At 40.3% G+C, this 22,810-nt stretch overlaps 1 protein-coding gene across 7 annotated transcripts in view; it reads right to left on the bottom strand.

The window, feature by feature from the left end:
• Ubn2 (ubinuclein 2) overlaps window positions 1-22,810 on the bottom strand; it is a 90,570-nt gene that overhangs the window by 20,584 nt on the left and 47,176 nt on the right. For 2 of the 7 annotated variants that reach the window (XM_052173463.1, XM_052173464.1), the window contains exons 9-17: window positions 19,488-19,606; window positions 18,794-18,907; window positions 18,086-18,229; window positions 16,797-16,847; window positions 13,869-13,911; window positions 11,814-11,864; window positions 9,228-10,775; window positions 1,634-1,865; window positions 1,273-1,362 (exon numbers count right to left, since the gene is read on the bottom strand). In XM_052173463.1, coding sequence (XP_052029423.1) covers window positions 1,273-1,362; window positions 1,634-1,865; window positions 9,228-10,775; window positions 11,814-11,864; window positions 13,869-13,911; window positions 16,797-16,847; window positions 18,086-18,229; window positions 18,794-18,907; window positions 19,488-19,606 — 2,392 coding nt within the window. Of the gene's footprint in view, window positions 1-1,272; window positions 1,363-1,633; window positions 1,866-7,624; window positions 7,895-9,227; window positions 10,776-11,813; window positions 11,865-13,868; window positions 13,912-16,796; window positions 16,848-18,085; window positions 18,230-18,793; window positions 18,908-19,487; window positions 19,607-22,810 lie in introns of those variants that run through there. The other 5 variants (XM_052173465.1, XM_052173466.1, XM_052173467.1 and 2 more) reach the window with 4 other exon arrangements.

The raw sequence follows: 22,810 nt of genomic DNA, 5'->3' as shown, positions 1-22,810 counted from the left end.
GTTTAATGCCTTATATTGTACTTTTTGTGTGAAGGGTTTTAAACTTAAATTTTAGTTATTGGGAAATACTTATTTTCCCTTTCTTGTTCTGGGAGAGTGGTGTTAACCAGATAGGAAGTTATTTTACATGGGAAGTTAGTTTATATAGAATTTGAGTCTTTTGAACAATAAGAATCCTGTTTGTCTACTTCCTTGTCAGTGGTCACATCCACACTAATCAGTAGAGAGCACACGTCTCCAACTGAACCACACATCAGGACTATATTTACCAAATCAACTACAGAAAAACAGATAGGATTTATGTTCCTTCTCTCAAGGAGGAGCCTTGAGCAGCTGGCCACAGGAATGATCACAGGATTATTGATTAATTTCCCCAAGACTGCTGCATGGTTCTAATTTCTGCCCTATGCTCAAGAGTAAACCAGTTTAAAGACAGTTTTTTAGTTTCAATTTTATGTGTATGGGTGTTTTGCCTGCATGTATGTATGTGCATCATGTGTGTGCTTGGAGGCCAGAAGAGGGCATCATCTCTCCTAAAGTTATAGACAGTTATGAACTAGCACGAACTGGACTTAGGTCTGCTCACTGTAAGAGCAGGAAGTGACTTTAACTGCTGAGCTATTGACAATGCCTTTAAAGAAAAACTGTATGTGTGTAACAGTGTGCACAATATAGTGTTTCTGTGGCAGGGAGAAGACACGTTTGTGGAGTTGGTCTCATTTACTTTTGTGTGGTTCTGGGGACGGAACTAAAGTGCCTTTACCTGCTTACTGAGCCTTCTTGTCAGCATCTATGACTTTGGTCGGTTATTTTATAAATTCATACTTAGGCAACACATCTATATAATAAAACCCTTCAAAAAAAAGTCTTGGGCTTGAGAGATGGCCTAGCAGTTGGCTGCTTTTACAGAACACCTGGGTTCAATTCCCAGCCACCCACATGGCAGCTCACAATTGTCTGTAACTCCAATTCCAGGGGGTCTGACATACATGTAATGTAGGCCAAACATCAAATGTACATTAAAACCAAACCAAACCAAACCAACCCCCCCCCAAAAAAACCAAACAAACCCAATATTAAAAAAATTGTATTTTCATGTCTAACAGATCTCATTTATCCTTTCCTTTTTCTTAAGAGTGCTGTTGCCACTGAGGAGACAGTCAAATGAAAATTTCCCTGGCATTTTGTGGTTTGTCATTCCATTCCTACCATTTGAACACCCATAAACACCTATAAACACTTACAGACAATAGAAACAAGCAGCCTGCTTACCATTAAATGCTTGCTGTAAGTGTGTAGGCAGAGGTGAGTGGGAAAGGGTTGCTGCATGCTGAGTTCCTGGCTGTAAACTCTTTAGTAAATCTGAGAGGAAAACACACTTGTCAGTGATCTTAAGATGTGAGCCCCTTAGATCAAACATAGAAATAATGCCTTATCTAACACCAGTGTAAGTCCAAGCGCCAAGAGCTTTCTAATACCACAGCACGTGTACTTAAAATGTTGACTTACAGGAAATACCGTCATGATTATGCTAAGAAACCCCCAAACTTTGACTTTCTCTTACATATTGCATTGCAATAGCAATGTGGTATTAGATGGTTCATTTGCTCATTTAAAAGAGAGCCCCACTTACTCTGAGTCAGGCTGTGATGAAGAGCCGCTGAGGTAGATCCCGAGGTGGTTGTCACTCCAGCTGTGTCCGTTCCAAAGCCAAGGAGCTCCAAGGGAAACTGGAAGGGCATGGTCACTGGAACAAGGCCACCCAGCATCCCAAAAGGAGTCACAGTTTGATTTGTTACAGACAAAGGTGATGTCATGAGAGTCAGAGGTGAGGCATTAGCCAATAATGATGCTCCTGCTGTGGACTGTGTAGAAACCAGGGGTCAAAACAGATAGGAAATAAAGCATTGTCCCTACATTGATTTAACATATTCATGGATGTAGACTGGCTCTTTATCTGTTCTAACAAATCAAAGAAATTAAGACTGAGGTGAAAAATATAATCCAAAGAGTTACTAATAATGGTTCTGAAAATCTGCAAGTGACGGTTGACTATTTTTGTATACACAGCTCTTTTGTTAGCACTGTAGTCGGCATCTTATGTTCAATGCTCATTCTTGCTGGTAAGCCTCAAAGTCCAAACTTACTTTTCCCCTCTCTGCTTTTCCTTCCAAATCCAGACACTAGGAAGTAATTCCAGCCACTTCCACAGGGACTCTGCAGGCTCACTCCTCTGGCACAAAGCCTTCGCTGCTCTCCTCACCTACTGCTCCCTCACCCCAGCACCTGAAGCTCTGAATGCTCTTATCCTTGGTCTTCACTGTGCTTCTCTAGAGCTGATAAATGCCCAACCTATACCACAAAAGGCTCCAACAGTAGGGCTCTCCACACCCCACCCTATAGTCTCTTTCTCTCTAAATCTCCACTGTTATTTTTAGCTTCTCTCCAACTCCCAGTAATAATCTGATATTACTTGTATCCCTTTTTAGAAATCCCACTGAAGGATAGCCTCCTCCATTTTCCAGTCTAGTTTCCCCAGAATGCTGAAAGTTGGCTTCCATTGTGCTGCTTTTCTGAAATTAGACTCTCTAAGTGTCAATGTTTTCTCATCAGGCAGTGGTGGTGCAATCCTTTAATCCCAGAATTTGGGAGGTAGAGCCAGGTGGATCTCTGTGAGTTTGAGGCCAGCTTGGTTTACATAGCAAGTTTTTGGGCCAGATAGAACTTCCAAAAGGCTTTCAAAATTGAAATTCTTCCAGCTCAATGTCATAAGTACTGTGATTACAGGAATGCCTCAGACACCACCATGCCTGGTAGAGTTGAATGTATTAGAAAATATATGTAACTTTCCCATACATGTGCGGCATATTCATATTATACATCCCAGGGTTCATACTATTGCTGAACAGAAAGTGACATCACTCTGCAGAAGCCATCTCCTTCTGCTTCTACACCCCCATGTCCTCCTCTTTCCTCCTCTCCTTTGTTACCAAGGAGATTTATAAGTTCAGTTCTGACCTGTCACCTCCGGTTTAATCCTATGTATCAGAGTTTAGTGACTAACACCATGCGGGTCTACCACGTGGGTTTCCAACACTGAACTTGACATGTCTAAAATTGGAATCACTTGGGTCTCCCAGCTTGTCCTGCCTTCAGCAAGCATTTCTTTTTCAGGTGTTGAGACTGTGATCTTAGTCTGCAGGCCTCATAACTGAAGGACAGTTTCCTCTTCACCCAGTTTTCTCCATAGACCTAAGTACTAATTCTCACCACTTTGAAGTGACAGCCAGGGTTAAAGCCAGGGTTGCCAGCCTTTTGCTTTACTATGCTGCTTCTGGTACACAGTGGGTACATTTATGAAAAAATATCCAGTTAAAGCAACGAGGATAAAAAGGATCCTGTATCAGTTTGAAAGTTAGCAATGATGATTCCTTCATTTTAAATCTATTATTATATCATTAAATCTATTGCAGTGCCAAGATTAGTCTCCAAGGCTGTATCCTGAATGGATTCCCTCAGTGAAAACAGTAAATAATGCAAATGAGTTGAACCTTTCTGCAAGGTTGAAGTCTTTCTGCAAGAATCTAACAGAAGCATAACAACAGACAGAGATGATAAATTAGGGCAAGTTCCTATTTTTAAAAATAACTTGAGCTGGGCAGTGGTGGCGCACACCTTTAATCCCAGCACTTGGGAGGCAGAGGCAGGCAGATTCCAGAATTAATTGCCTTAGATCCTTTGATGAGTCCAAACCCCATGGCAAAGTAGAAAAAGTTGTTTCCTAGCCAGTAGCTGATAAATGTCTTTGGAAGAGCAGCATAGAATACGGGGCTCCGGGCCGGATAGTAGTGGCGCATGCCTTTAATCCCAGCACTCGGGAGGCAGAGGCAGGCGGATTTCTGAGTTCAAGGCCAGCCTGGTCTACACAGTAAGTTCCAGGAGAGCCAGGGCTATACAGAGAAACCCTGTCTCGAAAAACAAAACAAAAAATTAACTTGAATATTAGCAATTAAAAAATGTTAGCACTAATGTTTTATACTAAGAATTTTCCAAATCTGATTTTATTTATGGAACTGAATTCCAGGTTACACTAACATGTAGAAGTTTCTTTAAGGGACACTTTAGGAAGTAGAAAATCCCACTGTTTAGAACATTTGGGAGCATAGAAAAGCTGTCAACATCATCTAGATAGGCAGAATATATAGTGTCCATAATCAGACATGTTTTCTAAGCTTTCTTCATTTTGAGAAAAAATATGAATGGAAACTGCTTTTCTCCTGCAGGTACTTGGTTTTTATAAAGCTGTTCATTCTGTTTGGTAAGACAACTGTTTCTCATTCACCCAGAATAATATTCTGAAATGTAGCCATACCATTCTCTTAGTTAAGACCTCCTTTTGGCACTTTCCCTTCCACGGTGTAAATCCCAAGTCCTACCAGGCCCCTTGACATTTGTGGGTCTCCCCCATGCTTCACTCACACGAGGGCTTTCACTTGGCATTTTTTAAACTGTTGCTTCCTCTAGCCCATACCAATTCCCCATCTTCTCTACACATGCCTGTGCCCCGTTTCTCCAACTCTCAGGCTCAAATTCACTAGTATTTCCTTTAACAGGCCTTCTGTAGTCTATGATCTTAGCATCAACCAATTTTTAACAATCTTTTCACAGCACATGCTTTTTTTTTTAAATAAAACTTGTGTTTAGTTTATCTCAAAGGAACGTCCCATGTGAACCAGTAATGCATGTTGTTCACCCTGGTTCCCCCGCACAGACAGGAGAACTTGGCACATAGTACTCAGTTTGCTTACTGAATGATGGCTTATAGAATCACAAAGAGGCAAATATGGGGTCATATAAAGTCAGTAGGTTGAAGGTCAAGAAAGAGGAAGAACATTCTGGAAGGAAAGTTATTATGTAGAAAGTGGACAGAATTATTAAGATGTGACCTCTCAACCTTTGTTAAAGGACCTGTCTTGTCATTGTGCTTAGGACAGCCCTGCAGACGCCCTGCAGACAGGAGGAGCAGCCTTCGAGAGCAGCAGGCCCTAATTTACTCCCTCATCAGGGAACATCTGCTTTCAGCATCTGGAGGCCACAGCAGCTGAAAGAACTTCAGAGATGCTACTGTGCGACAACAACTACCCAGGCGCAGGGCCCAGGCGCAGGGCTACATGAGCTAAACAAACTGCTGACTTTTTCCTGAGTCCATCCAGTAAGCGATAGAAACACATCAACGAGGGGCGGGCACCTTGGGGCTTCCGTGTCATGAGGCCACTTGGGAATGGAGCGTCCCAGTAAGGGACTTGTCTGGAGCCCCGATTTGGTCATGCAGCTTTCTTGCTGACAGGCCAGTTATTCTTAAGACAGTGAACAGCTTCCTTCGGCATAAGTGATAATCAAATACAAGCAAGTCAGACAGATTTCAGAGGTGAAAAACAGTGAAGAACAACTTAACAAGGTACTTGAAGGCAAGAATAAATATACAAAACCAATTTTTAAGTGTAGAAAACTCCCCTAACATTTTATAGTAAGAAAGTAACGAAGCCGTAATTATGATAGTGCAGCAAAAACAATACTTATGACATGGGATATTTAACCAAAATCTGATGACCATTTCAGCAAAATGGTACAGCTATTCGAGAATTGAAATTTTTATAATGTAGGTTACAAGATAACCAATGGTAACATTTATAAAATTAAGTTTGCCATTCATTCATTCATTCATTCATTCATTACTTCTTGTACAAGGTCTCACTATGCTCACTGTGTAGCCTTGACTGATCTGGAGCTCACTGGGGACTGGGCTGGAGAGTCTCTGAGTCTCTGCAGCTCTGCCTCTGCCTGGGTAAGGTGAGGCACCCCACACCTGGCAGCCACCCATTATTCCCTCACACTGGCATGGTGGTGCATGCCTACAGCCCCAGCACATAGGAAGCAGTGGCCTTTCTGAAGGCCTTGCCTCAGAAAAACAAAACTGTGGATGGTAAGGAGAAGAGTGTAGTTCGACCAGAAACTACTGCTTTTGTTGGAATTTCATTTTTTCCCCTTTGATCAAATTTTTTTTTTTTGGTTGTTTTTTTTTTTCGAGACAGCCCTGGCTGTCCTGGAACTCACTCTGTAGACCAGGCTGCCCTCGAACTCAGAAATCTGCCTGCCTCTGCAGTGCTGGGACTAAAGGCGTGCGCCACTACTGCCCGGTCCCTTTGACCAAATTAAAGGCTAGTTTTAGAAAGTTGCTTCTTTAGCAAATATGAACAGTAATGAAAGGCTAATTCCTAGATCTTATCTATAATTAATAATTTTAACAAATAATCCCATAATCAGTGTGTGTGAGTTTTTTCACCTCTCTACCCTTTTCCTTTAACCCTCTCTCTGAGGAAGGGTCTTACTATCTTGCTGGTCTTGAACCTATGAGTTCAAGTGATCTTTTTGCCTTAGTGCTGGGATACAGATGAAGAACACCTCACTCAGCTTTATTTTCTTATGATTTGTTCTACATTAGTATTCCTGAACTCACAGGACTGGGAGGAATGATATAAGTGGAAGAATGATAACTTGGTATTATTAAATGTGTATTCAACACCAAGTCTTACACTATACTGAACTGCATGAAGCCTATGCAAATAGCTAGGGAAACTTCCTTAAATTACCATTCCACAAATTAGGAAGCAGCAAGAACCTAAAGCACTGACTCAGACAACTCATTTCACAGATGAGTCACATTCTCAAATATTTAAGTTCCTGTACCTCATAAGATATGTATTTTTATGAGTTTTTTACTTAATGTATGAGTATCTGCACGCACACCTGCATGCCACAGGAGGGTCCTAGATTTCACTACAGATGGTTGTGAGCCACCATGTGGTTGCTGGGATTTGAACTCAGGACCTCTGGAAGGGCAGCCAGTGCTCTTAACCGCTGAGACACCTCTCCAGTCCATGTACTTTCAAAAAGGTATTTACAACATATTATGTAAGACAGCTTTTTACAACAGCTTTAAAACACCCTACAAATAAAAGGTGATGTGCACAGGTGGTTTCTGTCTTGTCTCTAAATTTGCTCATAGTGAATATATATTACTTCCAGGAGGAAAAAATACTAAAGAAGCCACATCATTAATAAGAACAAGTCTCTTCAAAGCCTCAAAATATAGACAAGGCAGAAAAATGAACACAGTACAAGATGATTTAGAAGTCAGAGCCAAGAAATATATGAACCACATATCAGTTGTGTTAGTCCAAGTGTCATTCGTCAGCTGGTAGGCTGCAGCAGGAGGACTGTTATAATCCTGAGGCTATCCTGCACTACAGAGTAAGATGCTGTCTCAAAACAAGAAAGAAAGAAAAGAAAGAAAGAAAGAAAGAAAGAAAGAAAGAAAGAAAGAAAGAAAGAAAGAAAGAAAGAAAGAAAGAGAGAAAGGAAGAAAGAAGAAAGAAAAGAAAAGAAAAGAAAGAAAAGAAAAGAAAAGAGAGAGAAGCCCTCAGCTAGGTTAGGTGTAGCAGCACATGCTGGGAATCTCAGCTTCAGGGACAGGCAGGAGTGCAGTAGGGTCCTAGCCAGTCATGTCTGTATATAAATGTCTATACTCTCTAAACAAAGCACTGAATCAGAAACAACTACCAAACACAAAATAACATGGTCTTTATTTTATATATATATAAAAAACTTAAACATACATTTATTCTTAGGCAGGGGGACTATGCCATGGTATGTGGAAGTGGAGCGAGAGGACAACTTGCGGGAGTCTGTTCTCCTTCTACCATGTGGGTCCCAGGGATCGAACTCAAGTCGTTACGCTTGGTAGCAAGCACCTTTACCCATTCAGCCATCTCACTGACTGAAAATATAATATTCTTGAGCTGAAAAAATGGTCAGGTCTGAGGTTCTTTATGTCCTAAGTACAAAATTAATGAAATTAGATAAACACAGCTATAGTCTAAGAATACTGGGATTTAAAGGTATATTTTCTACTTTTAATAGAGAAAACACCATGCAAGGAATTCTGAGTGGCAGTTTGTGAGTCAGGAAGTACACACTCAGGCAAGTGTCACAACACACAAAGATGTGACCAGGTGTGCAACAGTAATGGTGAAGGAAATACTATTTATGTCCCTTTCAGCAAATGGGCCTTCACTAATTGAGAGGCAAGTTTACACTAAAAGTTAACAAACTGGGAGGATGTGATACACAGGCATCCCACATTAAGCAGACAGAATTATACATAACTAAAAGGTTAATGTAAAATAAAATTTTAGAGAGAACAAATGCTTAAGGAAAAATGCAAATGTGAAAATCTGATTTAATAACTAAGGAAGGTAGCTCCGTGGTTAAGAGCACTTGCTGCCCTCTCAGAGACTAGAGTTTGGTTTTTAGCATCCAAGTCAGGCCAACACCGGCCTGTAACTCCAGCTCCAGGGGATCTGTTGCTATCTTCTGGCCATTTTAAGAACTGCACCCAATATGCACATCATGCCCTCTCACACGTTTATAAAGACAAAAGGAGTGAATATATGTTAAACCCCTGCACTACTAATATTTTGTTTTTTCTTTTAGTAAGAGAAGAGAGTTTGTGAGATTTTCTCCCCCTCAACAGGGAGGGTGTCATGCAGCCCATGCTGGCCTTGAACCTGATGTGTAACCAAAGATAACTTTGAACTTCTGAACATCTGGCAAGAATTAGGATTGCAGTAGTGCACCACCATGCCTGGCTAAGAGATAAAGTTTTAAATATCAATTCAAGGTTTGTTTTTCAGAATGAATGTTAAGGTAAATGTGATTTTTTTTTCTACTGGTATTGGGGGCTGACCTTGGGGTTTCACACATGTTAGAGAGACTATCACTGAGCTAAGGTGCCCACTGTCTAAAGTCTTATTGTTTTATTTTTAAGCCTCTGTTATGCAGGCCAGGTTAGCTGAGAATCCCCTACATATAGCCCAGGCTGGCCTCAACTTGAGTTTTTCCTGCTTCAGCCTTCCATGTGCTAGAATTACAGGTGTATGGCACCATAGACATGATACTTGGTTGAAAAAATAAAAAACCCACATTCCAATGAAAACTTCACCCAGCTCTATGATGTCAACTCTGAGAACATTTTATAGGTGTGGCTGTCATCAGCCCATTTTAAACACATACTATATGTTGAATGTATCATCTGGAAAATCATTAAGGTGACTCCAAAAGTTTGCTCAATCTTACATTCATTATATAAATACACAGTCCATACATACCTGCACACTGGCTGTTACCACTGACGACCCTGAGGCAGAGGTTGGTCTATGTGGCGTAGACAACGGTTTAGTAGCACCCTGTGTTCCACTTCCTGTCCCCCCACACAGACTAGTCCTGTTCACTCCACTTGAGTTAAGGTTGCTCCCTCTGCTGGCAGGTGCACTCACTGGAATTCCACTCAAGCTGTTCTTCCCAGCAGTTCCAGTGGATGATGAGTTTGTTAGTTTAGAAGGGGCCTGAAGAGTTTTTGTAGTTGGAAGGCCAGAAGGGCGATTTGAGGGCAACAAATTCAGAGTGGGAGACTGTCTGCTGATGTTCATTCCACTGGGCTGTTTATGGACAGGGTTGCTACTTGTAGAGTGGCTACTCTGGGCTACTAGTGTGTTTGGACTAGAAGAACTTGGGCATACAGCAGGCTTGGGAGTTGGGTTGGATTTAGAAATCAGTTTAGTAGATATTGAAGGCTTAGCTGACAGAGAGGGCTTGGGTGAAACAGAAGGCTTAGGTGAGGGCAAAGGTTTGGGAGATGTGGCAGGTTTGGGAGAGGCGGCAAGTTTGGGAGATGCAGCCATTGAGAAGGGAGATTTGAAACCCTGCGTGGAGATTTGTGACACCATAGCCTTGGCTAAATAGTTACTGGAGGTAGTGGTACTTGGTGCTGTCCTAGAAACCAGGGGGTGGGGCCCCTGAGAACCATTTCCAGGTGATGGGGTAGACAAAGGGAGGCGATACATCAGTGGCTTATCTGAAGTCTTGAGTAGTTGGGACGAACAGGAAAGTTGGGGGTTATTACTTAATTTCACCACTGGGTTGGTTTGCGATTTACTGATGGTGGCTTGTAATGGAGACACATAGTTCTGCTGGACAGCTGAGTGCTGGTGCACCTTTGTTACTTGTGTTAACGAAGAAGCATCTTGGGCCTCTGATGTTCCCAGAGCATGAGAAGAGGCAGCAGCTTGGGCTTGGGAGGAGGAGACATGAGTCTGTGAAGAGGAAGAAGCGTGTATCTGGCTTGACCTTTGCAGTCCTTGCTGGAGTAGCCTGGCTGGCAAAGGTTCTAAGGAAACTTTAGGGTTCTGAATTGAAGAACCAGCAATAAGGCCTGAAGAAATACCAGTATGAGCTAAATCCTGGGGTTTCTTTGGTACTGGCCCTGTGTGACCAGCAATAAGACTTGATGAGTGAGCAGTCTGAGTAGAATCTAGTTTTTTGGGAGTAGCCAGTGGTAACTTACTCATGATACTTGCTAGCTTTTCTTCTCTCAGTCCTGGACGAGGTTTTGTAGTTGGCACATTTAACCTTGAACCAACTGAGGGGCCCTTGTTTCCATTGTTGATGACAGCTAAAGCTTCAGATACAAGATCCAGTGAGGCTGAGGGGAAAGAAAGGTCTTCGTCTAGGGAGTCATCAAGGCAGATGGTTTCTTGGGCTGGTGTTGAGCTAGAGCTGGCTGAGGCAACGATGGCTGTGCTGGAGCTCATGGAAGGACCACCACCTGAAGCCACCACGGATGCAGGAGCTTTTGGGTCTTTTTTGGGGCTACATTCCTAGCATAAGTAGCATTATATTGGAAAAAAATATAGAGTTAATTTACAAATTTTAAATTTAGTTTTTATAAGATTAAGAAATTCTAATGATGACTAAAATTATTAATTGTTGGTTAGTTTGTTTGTTCTGATATAGGTCTGTTTATAGCTTTGCCTGTTCTGGAACTCCTTATGTAGACTAGGCTGGCCTTGAACTCACAAAGAGGTATGTGCCTCTGCCTCCCAAGTACTGATATAAAAAAGTCATATGCTAAGGTACTGGGCCTTATATTTTAAAGGTACAAATCCTGAAAAGACTGCCAAAGCCAAAATAACATTAAGATAGTACTCTATCCAGTTCTCCAAATAACAGTGTATGACATACTACCCCACCATGTCCTTGCCAGTCACCTTATGAGGACCTGAAAATGGAGCTAAAGGATATTAACTGACATCACTTAATTAACCTCCACTTAAATCGGAAGTTCAGAACCTCTGTCAAACTCAGCGTATCAGACACTTTCATTGTCCTGGTGCTTGCAAGGGACTTCCTTTCTATATCCAGACTATGTCTCTTGTCTAATAAGGTTTGCTCTCTGCTTCCTTGTATTTCTATAGCTCCCAACCACCAGTATATTAGGAAACTACTACTTCAACCATATTTAAATCATTCTACTAATTTTGATGGGCAACATTTGTAATGTATCAAATATGTGCTTACTGACTTCTATAAGAGTCTAAGTCTTACTATCCTAAGAAAATAAAGGTATCAGTAAATAAAATGATAAACATCTAAGTGAATACTGTCTGTTAAAATGACTTTCTTAAAATTCAAGGAAGAGTTCAGAGAATTATAGTTTAAAATATTCAGAGAAAAAATATTAGCAAGTTAAAGAGCAACCACTTACTTGTTGAGTAATATAAAGTGCTAGATTTCATGTTTAAGATAAACTACTGCACAGATCCACAAATCATTTCAGAGGTGCTATTAGTTCCTTAGAAGGAAAAAGGCCCAAACCCAGAGTCTGATATACTGATGTATACAGCCACTTCACTTACCTTCAGCATAGTAGGGAAAGAACGAACAGGAAGGGTCTTTACCATCACCGCCTACGGTGTTACAGTAAGTAAGCTGTTAAGAATGCTGTTACACTATGACTTCCATAGCACTTGTCCTAAACTTTTATTCCAAGAACTCCAACGTAAAGCCTCACTATCTATGGAAGTGTGGGTAGGACCCCATTAGGGTCTACTGCTTTCTCAGGTGAGGGGAAACCTGGAACACGGGCTTGCACATGTTGACAGTCCAAGCCCACTATTTCTAAAACTCCAACCTTAGAGAGTACAGGACTGAGGTGGGGGGCAATAATATCAGAGGTTCTATTTTAAGCATCTCTTTTAGGGGGCGCAGCATCTATTTTATTCTAAATTAATCTCCAGCTGAAGATCAGCCAAGAATCAGCTTGAATATCTGGTGCTCCTGTCTCCAGCTTCTCAGTGCTAGGATTACATGACTGCTTTATGTGACGTGAGGGCTTCAAGGATGCTCGAAGCAAGCACTTATCAAATGAGCCCTATCCAAGTTATGGCTGTGTCTGCTCTTTATCACTTTCCTACCTTAAATAGTCATTCTGGTAGTGAAGGAAGATTTGTTCCTAGCTAAAGAACAGAAGGAATGTGGGAGGGCTCACAATCCAGCTTCTCCTTAGCACTGTCAAAATTATTTTATATTCCTTTTTCTTGGAGGTAGGAGCAGGTCTATGTATTCCCAAGTGACTTGGAGTTGTGTAGAAGACAGACTGGCCGCAAATTTGCTGCTGATTAAACAAAGACCTCTGCCATGCATTGTCTACACTCTGTCTGAGTTGTCTACAGCCTGTATGTTTGACAAGTAAGCGAGCCTAAGATGTAAAACATTACATGACACAAAACCTGTTTTTATCTGCTGTCCTAGGCCACCTTTAAGGCTTTGCCAAGTAATGCAAATTAAAGTCCTAACAAAGGAGACATTTTCAGAGAACTGTCCCTCTCCAATCTAAACCCGTGGCCTTCATTTCTCCACTGCTCCCTCTTCTCCTCAGCTGTAACTAAAGATGTCATTCTTTCAGGGCCCTGGTTTTTTTTTTTTTTTTTCTTTTTGCTTTTTGTTTTTTAAGATTTATTTTATGTATGTGAGTAGACTGCTGTCTTTGGACACCAGAAGAAGGCATCAGATTCTGTAAGCTACCATGTAGCTGCTGGGAATTGAACTCGGGACCTTTGGAAGAGCAGCTGAGCCATCTCTCCACCCCACTCAGGGCCTGTTTTATACTAGCTTCTTTTCTATTTCTGACTTGTACTAACCCCAAAAAATCCTACCTGCAATACTCTGAAAATAAAGTGAAGAGAAACCATAATGTCTCACTCTATATGTAGTCTCTCCATAGTCTTTCCAAGGGCAACGAGGCCTCAGCAACAGACCATCTACTGGGTAGCTTCTTTGACTCTGAACTTTCTCCTTTCTATTTATAATCTTAGCTATCTTAGCTATGTTTTTTGGGAACAGAATTTCTCTGTGTAGACCTAGCTATGCTAGAACTATCTCTGTAGACCAGGCTGGTCTTGAACTCACAGAGATATGCCTGCCTCTATCTCCTGAAGGCTGGGACTAAAGGCACAACTATGGCCAGACAACTATGTTTTTTTTTTGTTTTTTTTTTTTTTAAGATTTATTTATTTATTATATGTAAGTACACTGTAGCTGTCTTCAGACACACCAGAAGAGGGCGTCAGATCTCATTACAGATGGTTGTGAGCCACCATGTGGTTGCTGGGATTTGAACTCAGGACCTTAGGAAGAACAGTCAGTGTTCTTAACCACTGAGCCATCTCACCAGCCCCCATACAACTATGTTTTTAAAGAACATTTGTTTCATTTTTATCCAATATTGAGTTAGTGTTTGTGAATGCACATTGCTCCACAAGCATCTGTTTTTTAAATGGACTTTTATGAAATCAAGGAATTTAGCATAGCACCTATTAATCTTTGCTTAAACAGCATATGTTCTTTTCATCTTAAAAATTCATCCCAACACTCACCAATTAGGACCAACTACAGATTTGCTGGATTCTTACCTTGACTTTGGGTTTTGATGCAGGAATCACTTTTTTCTTTGTCCTATGATAAAAGATTAAAATGAAGGTCATTTCAAAAGCAATTATGTTATGGATTACAGCAGACTACTCTAACTCTTTCCACTACTTGGAAACATCCTTGAAGGCAGGAACTACATAAGTATTCAGCTTGCCTGGGAATACTAAGCAATACTTTTCTAATTCAAATTGCCTAAAAGGCCAAATAATTGCAAAAATAAGAAATATAGTTAAGAAAACATTAAAAAACACACAAAACATAAAATAACTCCACACGGGGGCCTAAGGAGACTGACTTCAAAGGATTGGTAAGAACTTACAATTATATATAGGGAAACAGCCTCAAGGTATACCAAACACAAATTTGGGAAATGGGTTATTAATGACATTTTACTTAAGAAAAATTAAGGTTTTATTAAAAATTGTTTGTAATTGTAAAAAATCAAATAAAAATTGTTAGAATGATAATAAATAAATTAATTAAAATATGAGAAGAAAGCTTTGTGAGTTTGAGGTCACTCTGGTATGCACCATAAGGTTCAGACTAGCCTGGGCTATGTAGTGCGACTCAGTTTCAAAGTAAAGCAAGAGACTTTGAACATTTAAGAAACAGTATGAAGCACCTGCCAATATTATACAGTTTCAGGAAGGCAACAAGTAATTCTCCATGTCCTTTTATGAGGAAGACAATCATATTTATCTATCTTATTTTCTTTCCTTTCCTTCCCTCCTTTCTTTTTTGAGACAGGCTCTGTGTACCCTTGGCTGCCCTGAAACTCACTCCATAGACCAGGCTGGCCTCAAACTCAAGAGATCTGCCTGCTTTTGCCTCTGCCACCACAGTACCAGGATTAAGGTACCAATACTGTCTGGCTTACCTATCTTATTTTCTGATAAAAATACAAACAAACATATACATATATGCATATCTATAACAAAACAAGAAGGCAGCAGTAACAATGAAACTATGCTTTATGAGGGGTGGGCTAGGGGTAACTCCATGGCCAGCATGGATGGGCACCAGACCTAGTGGCCAAGCAAGACTATCTTAAATGAGAAAACAGAGTAACTGAAAGACAATAGGTCTCTGGTAATAAACTAACAGTGTCCTTTCTAGACACTAAAAATTTCTATTTCTTCTAGAAAGAAATAGAATGCATGTACAAAAAGAGAGCCATAGTTTTATTATATCATGCCCAAAATGATAATTAAAAGTACATTAAAGTGCTAAGCAAATTATAACTTGATAACTTTATATATTTCAATAACCCTTTTAAAGTGCTAGAAATAAAACCAATAGCTTTATACATTGTAGGTAAGTGTACAACGAACTGAGCCATTTTCCCAGTGGATTGATCTTTTTTTTTTTTTTTTTTTTTAATTTTGGTTTTTCGAGACAGGTTTTCTCTGTGTAGCCCTGGCTGTCCTGGAGCTCATTCTGTAGACCAGACTGGACTCGAACTCAGAAATCTGCCTGCCTCTGCCTCCCAAGTGCTGGGATTACAGGCGTGCGCCACCACCGCCCGGCTCGGTTCCTTCTTTAATAGCAGTCTCACTGTGCTAGGCATGTGGCTGAGCAGAAGAGCACCTGCCCAGCATTATCCTGGGACCTGGGTTTAATTTCTGGTATTTTGTTTTTTGGATTTGCTTTTTTCAAGACAGGGTTTCTCTGTATAGTCCTGGCTGTCCTGGAACTCACTCTGTAGACCAGGCTGGCCTTGAACCAGAAATCTGCCTGCCTCTGCCTCCCAGGGTGCGGGGATTACAGGCATGCGCCACCACCGCCCGGCTGGTACTAACATTTTTAAAGTTTGATTTTATTCGTGAGTGACTATATGCGTGTGTATAGATGTAAATAAACATGTCTCAGTGCATAGATGGAGAGCAGAGGTGAACTTTCAGGAGCTGGTTTTCTCCTTTCGCTATTGAGTTCTAGGACTCCAATTCAGGTTTATAAGGCAAGTGCTTTTATCCACAGAGACATTTTGCGGACCTAGAAATTTGTTTTTTGTTTTTTTTTTTTTTATTTTTACTAAGGCAATATGCATTTCTGTGTACATGAGGAAGAGCACTATATGATCAGCTCATGTGATGCAGTTCTACATGCAGATGATAATAACGAGAGGAGCTAACCTAGGCTCCCCACACAGCTCCCCATAGAAGAATACCAACCCAGACTGGGAGAGTATCTCAGGACAGTTCCAAAGTCACCAGCCAAAACAATGTAAAAGCCAAACAAAACAAAGGGTGGCAATAGAGATGGCCTAAAAGTAGACTTAAGTCTTACCTATGTCAGTCAGCACTTTAGTAAACATCTTTGTTTCTTCTTTTTTTAAAAAGAATTATTTATTTCATGTATCAGTACCCTGTAGCTGTCTTTAGACACACCAGAAGAGGGCATTGGATCCTACTACAGAAGATTATGAGCCAACATGTGGTTGCTGGGAATTGAGCTCAGGAACCCTGGAAGAGCAGTCAGTGCTCTTAACTGCTAAGCATCTCTCCAGCCCCATTTTTGTTTCTTTTCTTTTCTTTTTTTTTTTTAAGATTTATTTATTTATTTATTTATTTATTTATTTATTATATCTAAGTGCACTGTAGCTCTCTTCAGACACTCCAGAAGAAAGTATCAGATCTTGTTGTGGATGGTTGTGAGCCACCATGAGTTTGTTGGGATTTGAACTCAGGACCTTTGGAAGAGCAGTTGGTGTTCTTAACCACTGAGATATCTTTGTTGTGGATGGTTGTGAGCCACCTGGGGTTGTTGGGATTTGAACTCAGGACCTTTGGAAGAGCAGTTGGTGTTCTTAACCACTGAGACATCTTTCCAGCCCCCCCCCAATTTTTGTTTCTTAAAGTCATAACATGAATAAAAACAAATGGAGAAATCTGGAATCAGGATTTACTCACGGAGCTGAAGTTAGATGATTATGCACACTCCGGCTTTCCTTAAAAAGCATTCTGGAAACATTAAAAGACAACATTATTTTTATAGTAACTAACATGGTAATTGTTTCACTTCCTGTTTTTGTTTTACATCCAAGATCTTGCTGTGCAGCCCAGGCTAGTTTCAAATGTAGTATTATATAGGTCATGTTGACCTTGAACTGAAACTCCTTAATCATTTGATCTTTGCTTATTTACCAAACAAAAGTATTAACAACTTTATTCAATAATGTATTTCATGAAAAGTTTTATATGGTTATTTTTGTATTTAGAAGTTTTAACAAATCAACAGGAAAGGCTTATGTTACTTTAAGATAAAGATTGAAGCTGGGCTTTGGTCACACCTGCCTTTACTTCAGGCCCTAGGGAGGCAGAGGCAGGCAGATCTTTGGCTTGAGGCCAGTATAGTTTACACAAAGAATTTCAGAGCACCTAAGGCTACAAAGAGAAACCCAGTCTTGAAAAAACAAAACAAAACAAAAAAAGATTATAGGTTGATAGCCAAGCTTAGTTTTTTTATTCTCTTAAAATTACTCCAGCCAGGCAAGGAGGTGTGACTTCCAGTACACAGGAAGCAAAGGCAAACAGATCTCTGAGGGTTTGGTCAGTCTGGTCTATGTAGACCCAGCTGGCTTTGAACTCAGAGATTCCTACCTCTGCTTCCTGTTCACTGAGACTAGAGGTGTGCACCACTATGGCCAGTGATTTTGTGTTTAAGATGGGTTTTACTACACAGGCCAAGCTGGAACTCTCTATTATAGGCTGGCTTTCAAACCTGCAACCCTTCTGTATCATTCTCATTAGTGCTGTGCTACTATTGTGTGCCACCATACCAAGCTCTGCTCTAAATCCAGCATCTAATTTCTTTCTATGCATTAAAAGCCCCATCAAATTTATATCCATCATCCCGCAATCTTTTTTCCTACTACTAAACTCAGAAGCACAAAAAAAGGAAAAAATTTTTAATTAAAAACAAAATAAAATCTTTATATTTATTTCTATTTCCACATGACATATGTATTGTTAAGTGGCACGCGCACGCGCACGCGCGCACACACACACACACACACACACACACAGATGTTTTATTGAGATGGGGATCTCTCAATGTAGCCCTGGTCTGTAATACTATATATTAACAGAATTTTTTTTTTTTAGCAATATCAATGTAGTATGTTTTTGAGAAAATATCTATTTAACAAAATTGACAACAAGAAAAAAACATCAAAATCCCAGAAAAGCACATTTCTTACCTTGCCTGCATCCAGCCCTTAGGCCACAGTGGCTTCACCTCTGTCTCCATGAAGGATTTAAGATAATCCTCAGCAGACTGACTTTTATTTGGCTCTAATTCATAGCATCCCAATTTGATCTCAACAAGGTTACATAACAAAGTTCTAAACAGATTAAAAATATATGTTTATTATATTTATTAATTAATCAATATAATTAATATTATTTATTAATATATATATATTAAAAATATATGAAATCTGAATTGTGAAACTAAAGAAAATAAAACTCAAAACAGGTATTTTTGAAGCATACAAATCTGGTGACAATAAAGACTATTAGCTAAACAATTCAGACAATGATAACAGAAATAAATTCTAACACCAACCATTCACTGCACATAGTTACCCCCTACCATTAAACAATGGCCTCTGGTACCTTTCTTTGAGTAAAGATTGAAAGGAATAGCTGCTTCCCTGGGGTACAGCAAGCAAACGGTTCACACAAGCATGTCCTCTGCAACCAGAAGGGCCCCACACCACTCAATAGCTGACTGTGTTGTATAGAAACCAAGCCCCAATACCCTAAGGTGAATGCACCAGATTACTATCTGTGAGTGTGCTTCCTTATACACTAACTAGTCTTTGATTGCTTCCAGTCTAGTCCTCTTCTGCTGTGATTCTTCTTCTCACTCTACTTTTGACTAAGTGACGACTGACAGAGCTTACCTGATGGTGTCGTCCCAGTGGAATTTCTTTCGTGGACCTATGACTCGCTTCCCTGGTTTCTCATCATCATCATCATCGGATCCATTTTTTTCCCGTTCTTCATCTGCTTGCAACCTGAAAAATAAAAAACATTTTATGAAGCAAAGTTTTCACCCAGAGTTCACAATACTCTGCTCAGCCAAATGTTTACAAAATCGAACAAACAAGCAGCTATATTTCCATACAATGTGGTGAATTTTGAACTAGCATAAAGTGGCCTCTGAACTACAATGCAGGACATCCTTTGGGTCAGAGCTACTGTGTCCAGCCCAACTCAGTGAGACTGGTCAGCATGTAACATGCCTAACCAGCATCAGCGCTTAGTTTTTTTTTTTTTTTTTTTTTTTGGAGACAGCATTAAAGTATGAAGTACAGGCTAGTCTGGAACCTGAATCACTCTGCTGAACGTTCCTAACTGCCGCTATTATAGGCATGTCCCATCATATTTGGCTGGGTTCTTGTTTTGTTAATATGGATATTAGTCAGATAAAGCTCCGTGTTTTTGACAGCAAAGCAATTGAGTGGGGAGTGGCAATTAGGAAACATTCAATTACATCATTTCAATGACATACATGGTTTCACAAGGATGAGGACTACTTAAGAACATCAGCTAAAAGTGATTTTTGTATAGTCAGCCCAGAGCAGAGGTACATACTTGGCACATTTGGCTTGACTTCGAGCCTGGCAGTCCTCCTGGTATTTAAACAGCTGTTCAGGCATGACATTGCTAACAGCTAGCTTCAGTTTCTGCAGAGGTTCTCTTAAACGATCATCCTAGAGAGGAGAGAGGATATATTTGGAATTTTTTCAAACATCCTATAACAACACTTACTCTATAAGCAGCTCCTCAGTAGTGAAATCACATTTCATATACTGATTACAGACCTGAAATGATTATCTAACATGGCTAGTTCTTCAACAGCACTGACTTGTCAAAAGGCACATTGCAGGCAAAATTAGGATGCTTGTGTCTCATCAAGCAGAGTCCCAGCCTCTGCCTGCTACTTCACATTCTCAAGCATGAGCCCAAGTTTTGGTCAATAATCTTCATGAGTGAATTGTAATGCAAATAACCTAGAGAATAGGAGAGACATTGCCCAGACTACTGTTTAACTCCCAGCTAGAAGACAGACCAAAAGAAGACACTATACTGAAATACTACATTACACAACGGCAACTACCAACTGAATGTGGGCATCTTGCTCTCCCAGCTGTTCTTAGCAGTTATAAGTTATGCTGCAAGCAAAAATTAAATTCAAAGCCAAATGAAAGAAGAAACAGAAACTCTTTTCCATATGGGTTCAGTGTAGAAAGAATTTTATATCTTACACCTTAAATCCGCCAATAGCATTTTCATCTTGCAAATAACATATACTTAGTGCTTAAAATCCTATTACTGTCATAGGCCCAGAAATAGCTTAACTGTTTCTTCACTGATTTTCTTAGCTTTTTTAATAGTGAGGACTGAACTCAGAGACTCAGGCATACTAAGTGAGTGAAGATTTTTTTTTTCCCCCCAAGACAGGGTTTCTCTGTGTAGCCTTGGCTGTCCTGGAACTCACTCTGTAGACCAGGCTGGCCTCGAACTCTGCCTCCCAAGTGCTGGGTTTAAAGGCGTGCACCGCCACCACCCAGCTAGAGTGAATCTTCACCCCTCAGTTGCAACCCAAGTCCCCCCTCCAAAAAAAAAAAAACCCAAAAATTCATTATAATTTTTGATAAAAGATGTATTTAGAACATGAAAATGACTACAAATCATATTAATTATTCCATGATACCAATTAATAAACTAAGCATATAATGGTATCTGGAGTAACATACTATTTTTTTAAAAAGCTCAGTATTTACTATTAAGGTTTCTTGAAGAATTATGTAATTAAGACAACCTCTCTGGAAAATATCAAATATCTATAAACAAAAAAGAGGTTAAATGAGATATATTCATATAATAGAGAACTATATACATATCAGTAGCAATTATAGATTTTTACTACATGCAGACATACATCTGAGGCATAGAAAAGTGCTAGAAAGCAAGTTACTAAAGAAAACAATTTGTTCTATTTATATGAAGCTCAAACAATATAAAGCTTACAATACAATGTTTCGGGATAGAATGCTGTGACAGAGTTTATACAAATATAAAGGACAAGATAGATAGTATATTTCTCCCATATCCAATGGAATATTAAATAACTTCAAATTTCAAGTTTCCCTAAAATATTTTGTGTTTTTTGTTTATTTTTGTTGTTTTTACGGCAGGTTTTCCCATGTAGCTCAGGTTGTCCTGTAGCTCAGGCTGTCCTGTTTCAAAAAACAAAACTTAAAAATGTTTCTACTTTTAGTTCTATTTTATCAGTTACTCATTTTGTCATTTGAATTTTGGATCCAACTGTTAATATCTGAAGCTGCCAGCAAAAACACAAGATATGAGATAGCAATACAATTTCTTTATTCATTAACTTGCTTTGAATCAAGAAGGAACTATAATTTCTCAACTCAAAAAAAACCTCTTTGTTAACAGAAATCTGTGCCTTAATAAAGAATTCTGAGTTAATAGTCAATAATCGGCGTGTGGGAACATGGGGCTCTTTCTAGATGAGAGAAGACAGTAGCATCATGCCCTCGGGTTAAGCAAGACCTAAATGCTACGCTATGCGCCTGTGCACTCTTGGGGCCACGCCAACGAGGCGGCCTGGAGCAGTGAGGAGGTTATTTTCGTCTGAGAAAGTCATTCATAAGGACTATGCTCTCCCTAACCCCAGCTGACCAAGTTCATTAAGAAATGTGAAGATGGCTCCTGGAAACGTTTGCCTTCATATAGACAAAACCCTACTCAAGTCCTTCAAGAGTTCTGTACTGGCTAGTTTTGTGTGTCAACTTGACACAGGCTGGAGTTATCACAGAGAAAGGGGCTTCAGCTGGGGAAGTGCCTCCATGAGATGCAGCTGTGGGGCATTTTCTTAATTAGTGATCAAGTGGGGAGGGCCCCTTGGGGGTGGTTCCACCTTTGGGCTGGTGCTCTTGGGTTCTATAAGAGAACAGGCTGACCAAGCCAGGGGAAGCAAGCCAGTAAGAAACATCTCTCCATGGCCTCTGCATCAGCTCCTGCTTCCTGACCTGCTTGAATTCCAGTCCTGACTTCCTTTAGTGATGAACTGCAACATGGAAGTGTAAGCTCAATAAACACTTTCCTTCCCAACTTGCTTCTTGGTCATGATGTTTGTGCAGGAATAAAAACCCTGACTAAGGCAAATTGGTACCAGGAGTGGGGTATTCCTGTGACAACCTGACCATGTTTTGGGGGAGGATTGTGGAAGGACTTTAGAACTTTGAGCTAGAAAAGCTGTGGAAAGTTCTGTAGGAGCTTGGAAGACAATGTTACGAACAGTGCAGAAGATGGAGGCCTGGCTTGTGAAATTTCAGAGGGAAGATTAAAGACTCTTAAAGTAGCCATGTTTTGATTGTGAAGATTCTGTGGTTTTGGTTAGCTGGGGCTGAAGAATCAGCTGTAAGTAACAAGATACCAGAACCAACTAAAGCAACCCTTTCTGTTACTGGGACTATTGATGTTGGTTAGCTGGAGCTAAGAAATTAGTGGTGATTAAGAAGAGACCAGCATCACTGAGATGAAATCTTCTTGGAAGTGTTTTCTGAGAGCACAGAGAGTGTGTTCCAGAGATAGCCACAGTTGTATTTTGTGCTGTGGCTGGATTTGGTACTGTGTAAGAGTCACCCAGATGGTACTGGTTTTGAAGGCATGAAGGGGTCATGAAGAGCAGCTGAGACTCTTGGCACAGTGAGAGGCCACGGGAAGTCCATTGGTGAAGGTGCAGCCTCAGTTACAATTGATGGCCCAGGACTTGAATGGGTCATGCATAGGAGCAAAGGCTTGTCACCAGGAAGAGAGCCTATGAGAGGCTATTGGTGAAGCCTAATTACAGTAGAAGTCAACAGTGTTTTGGAGATGCCAGCACC

The sequence above is a fragment of the Apodemus sylvaticus genome, chromosome 2, assembly GCF_947179515.1.
Source record: "Apodemus sylvaticus chromosome 2, mApoSyl1.1, whole genome shotgun sequence".
NCBI lineage: Eukaryota > Metazoa > Chordata > Mammalia > Rodentia > Muridae > Apodemus > Apodemus sylvaticus.
The sequence above is the reverse complement of the archived record's forward strand: the minus strand, read 5'-3'. Positions and strand labels throughout refer to the sequence as shown.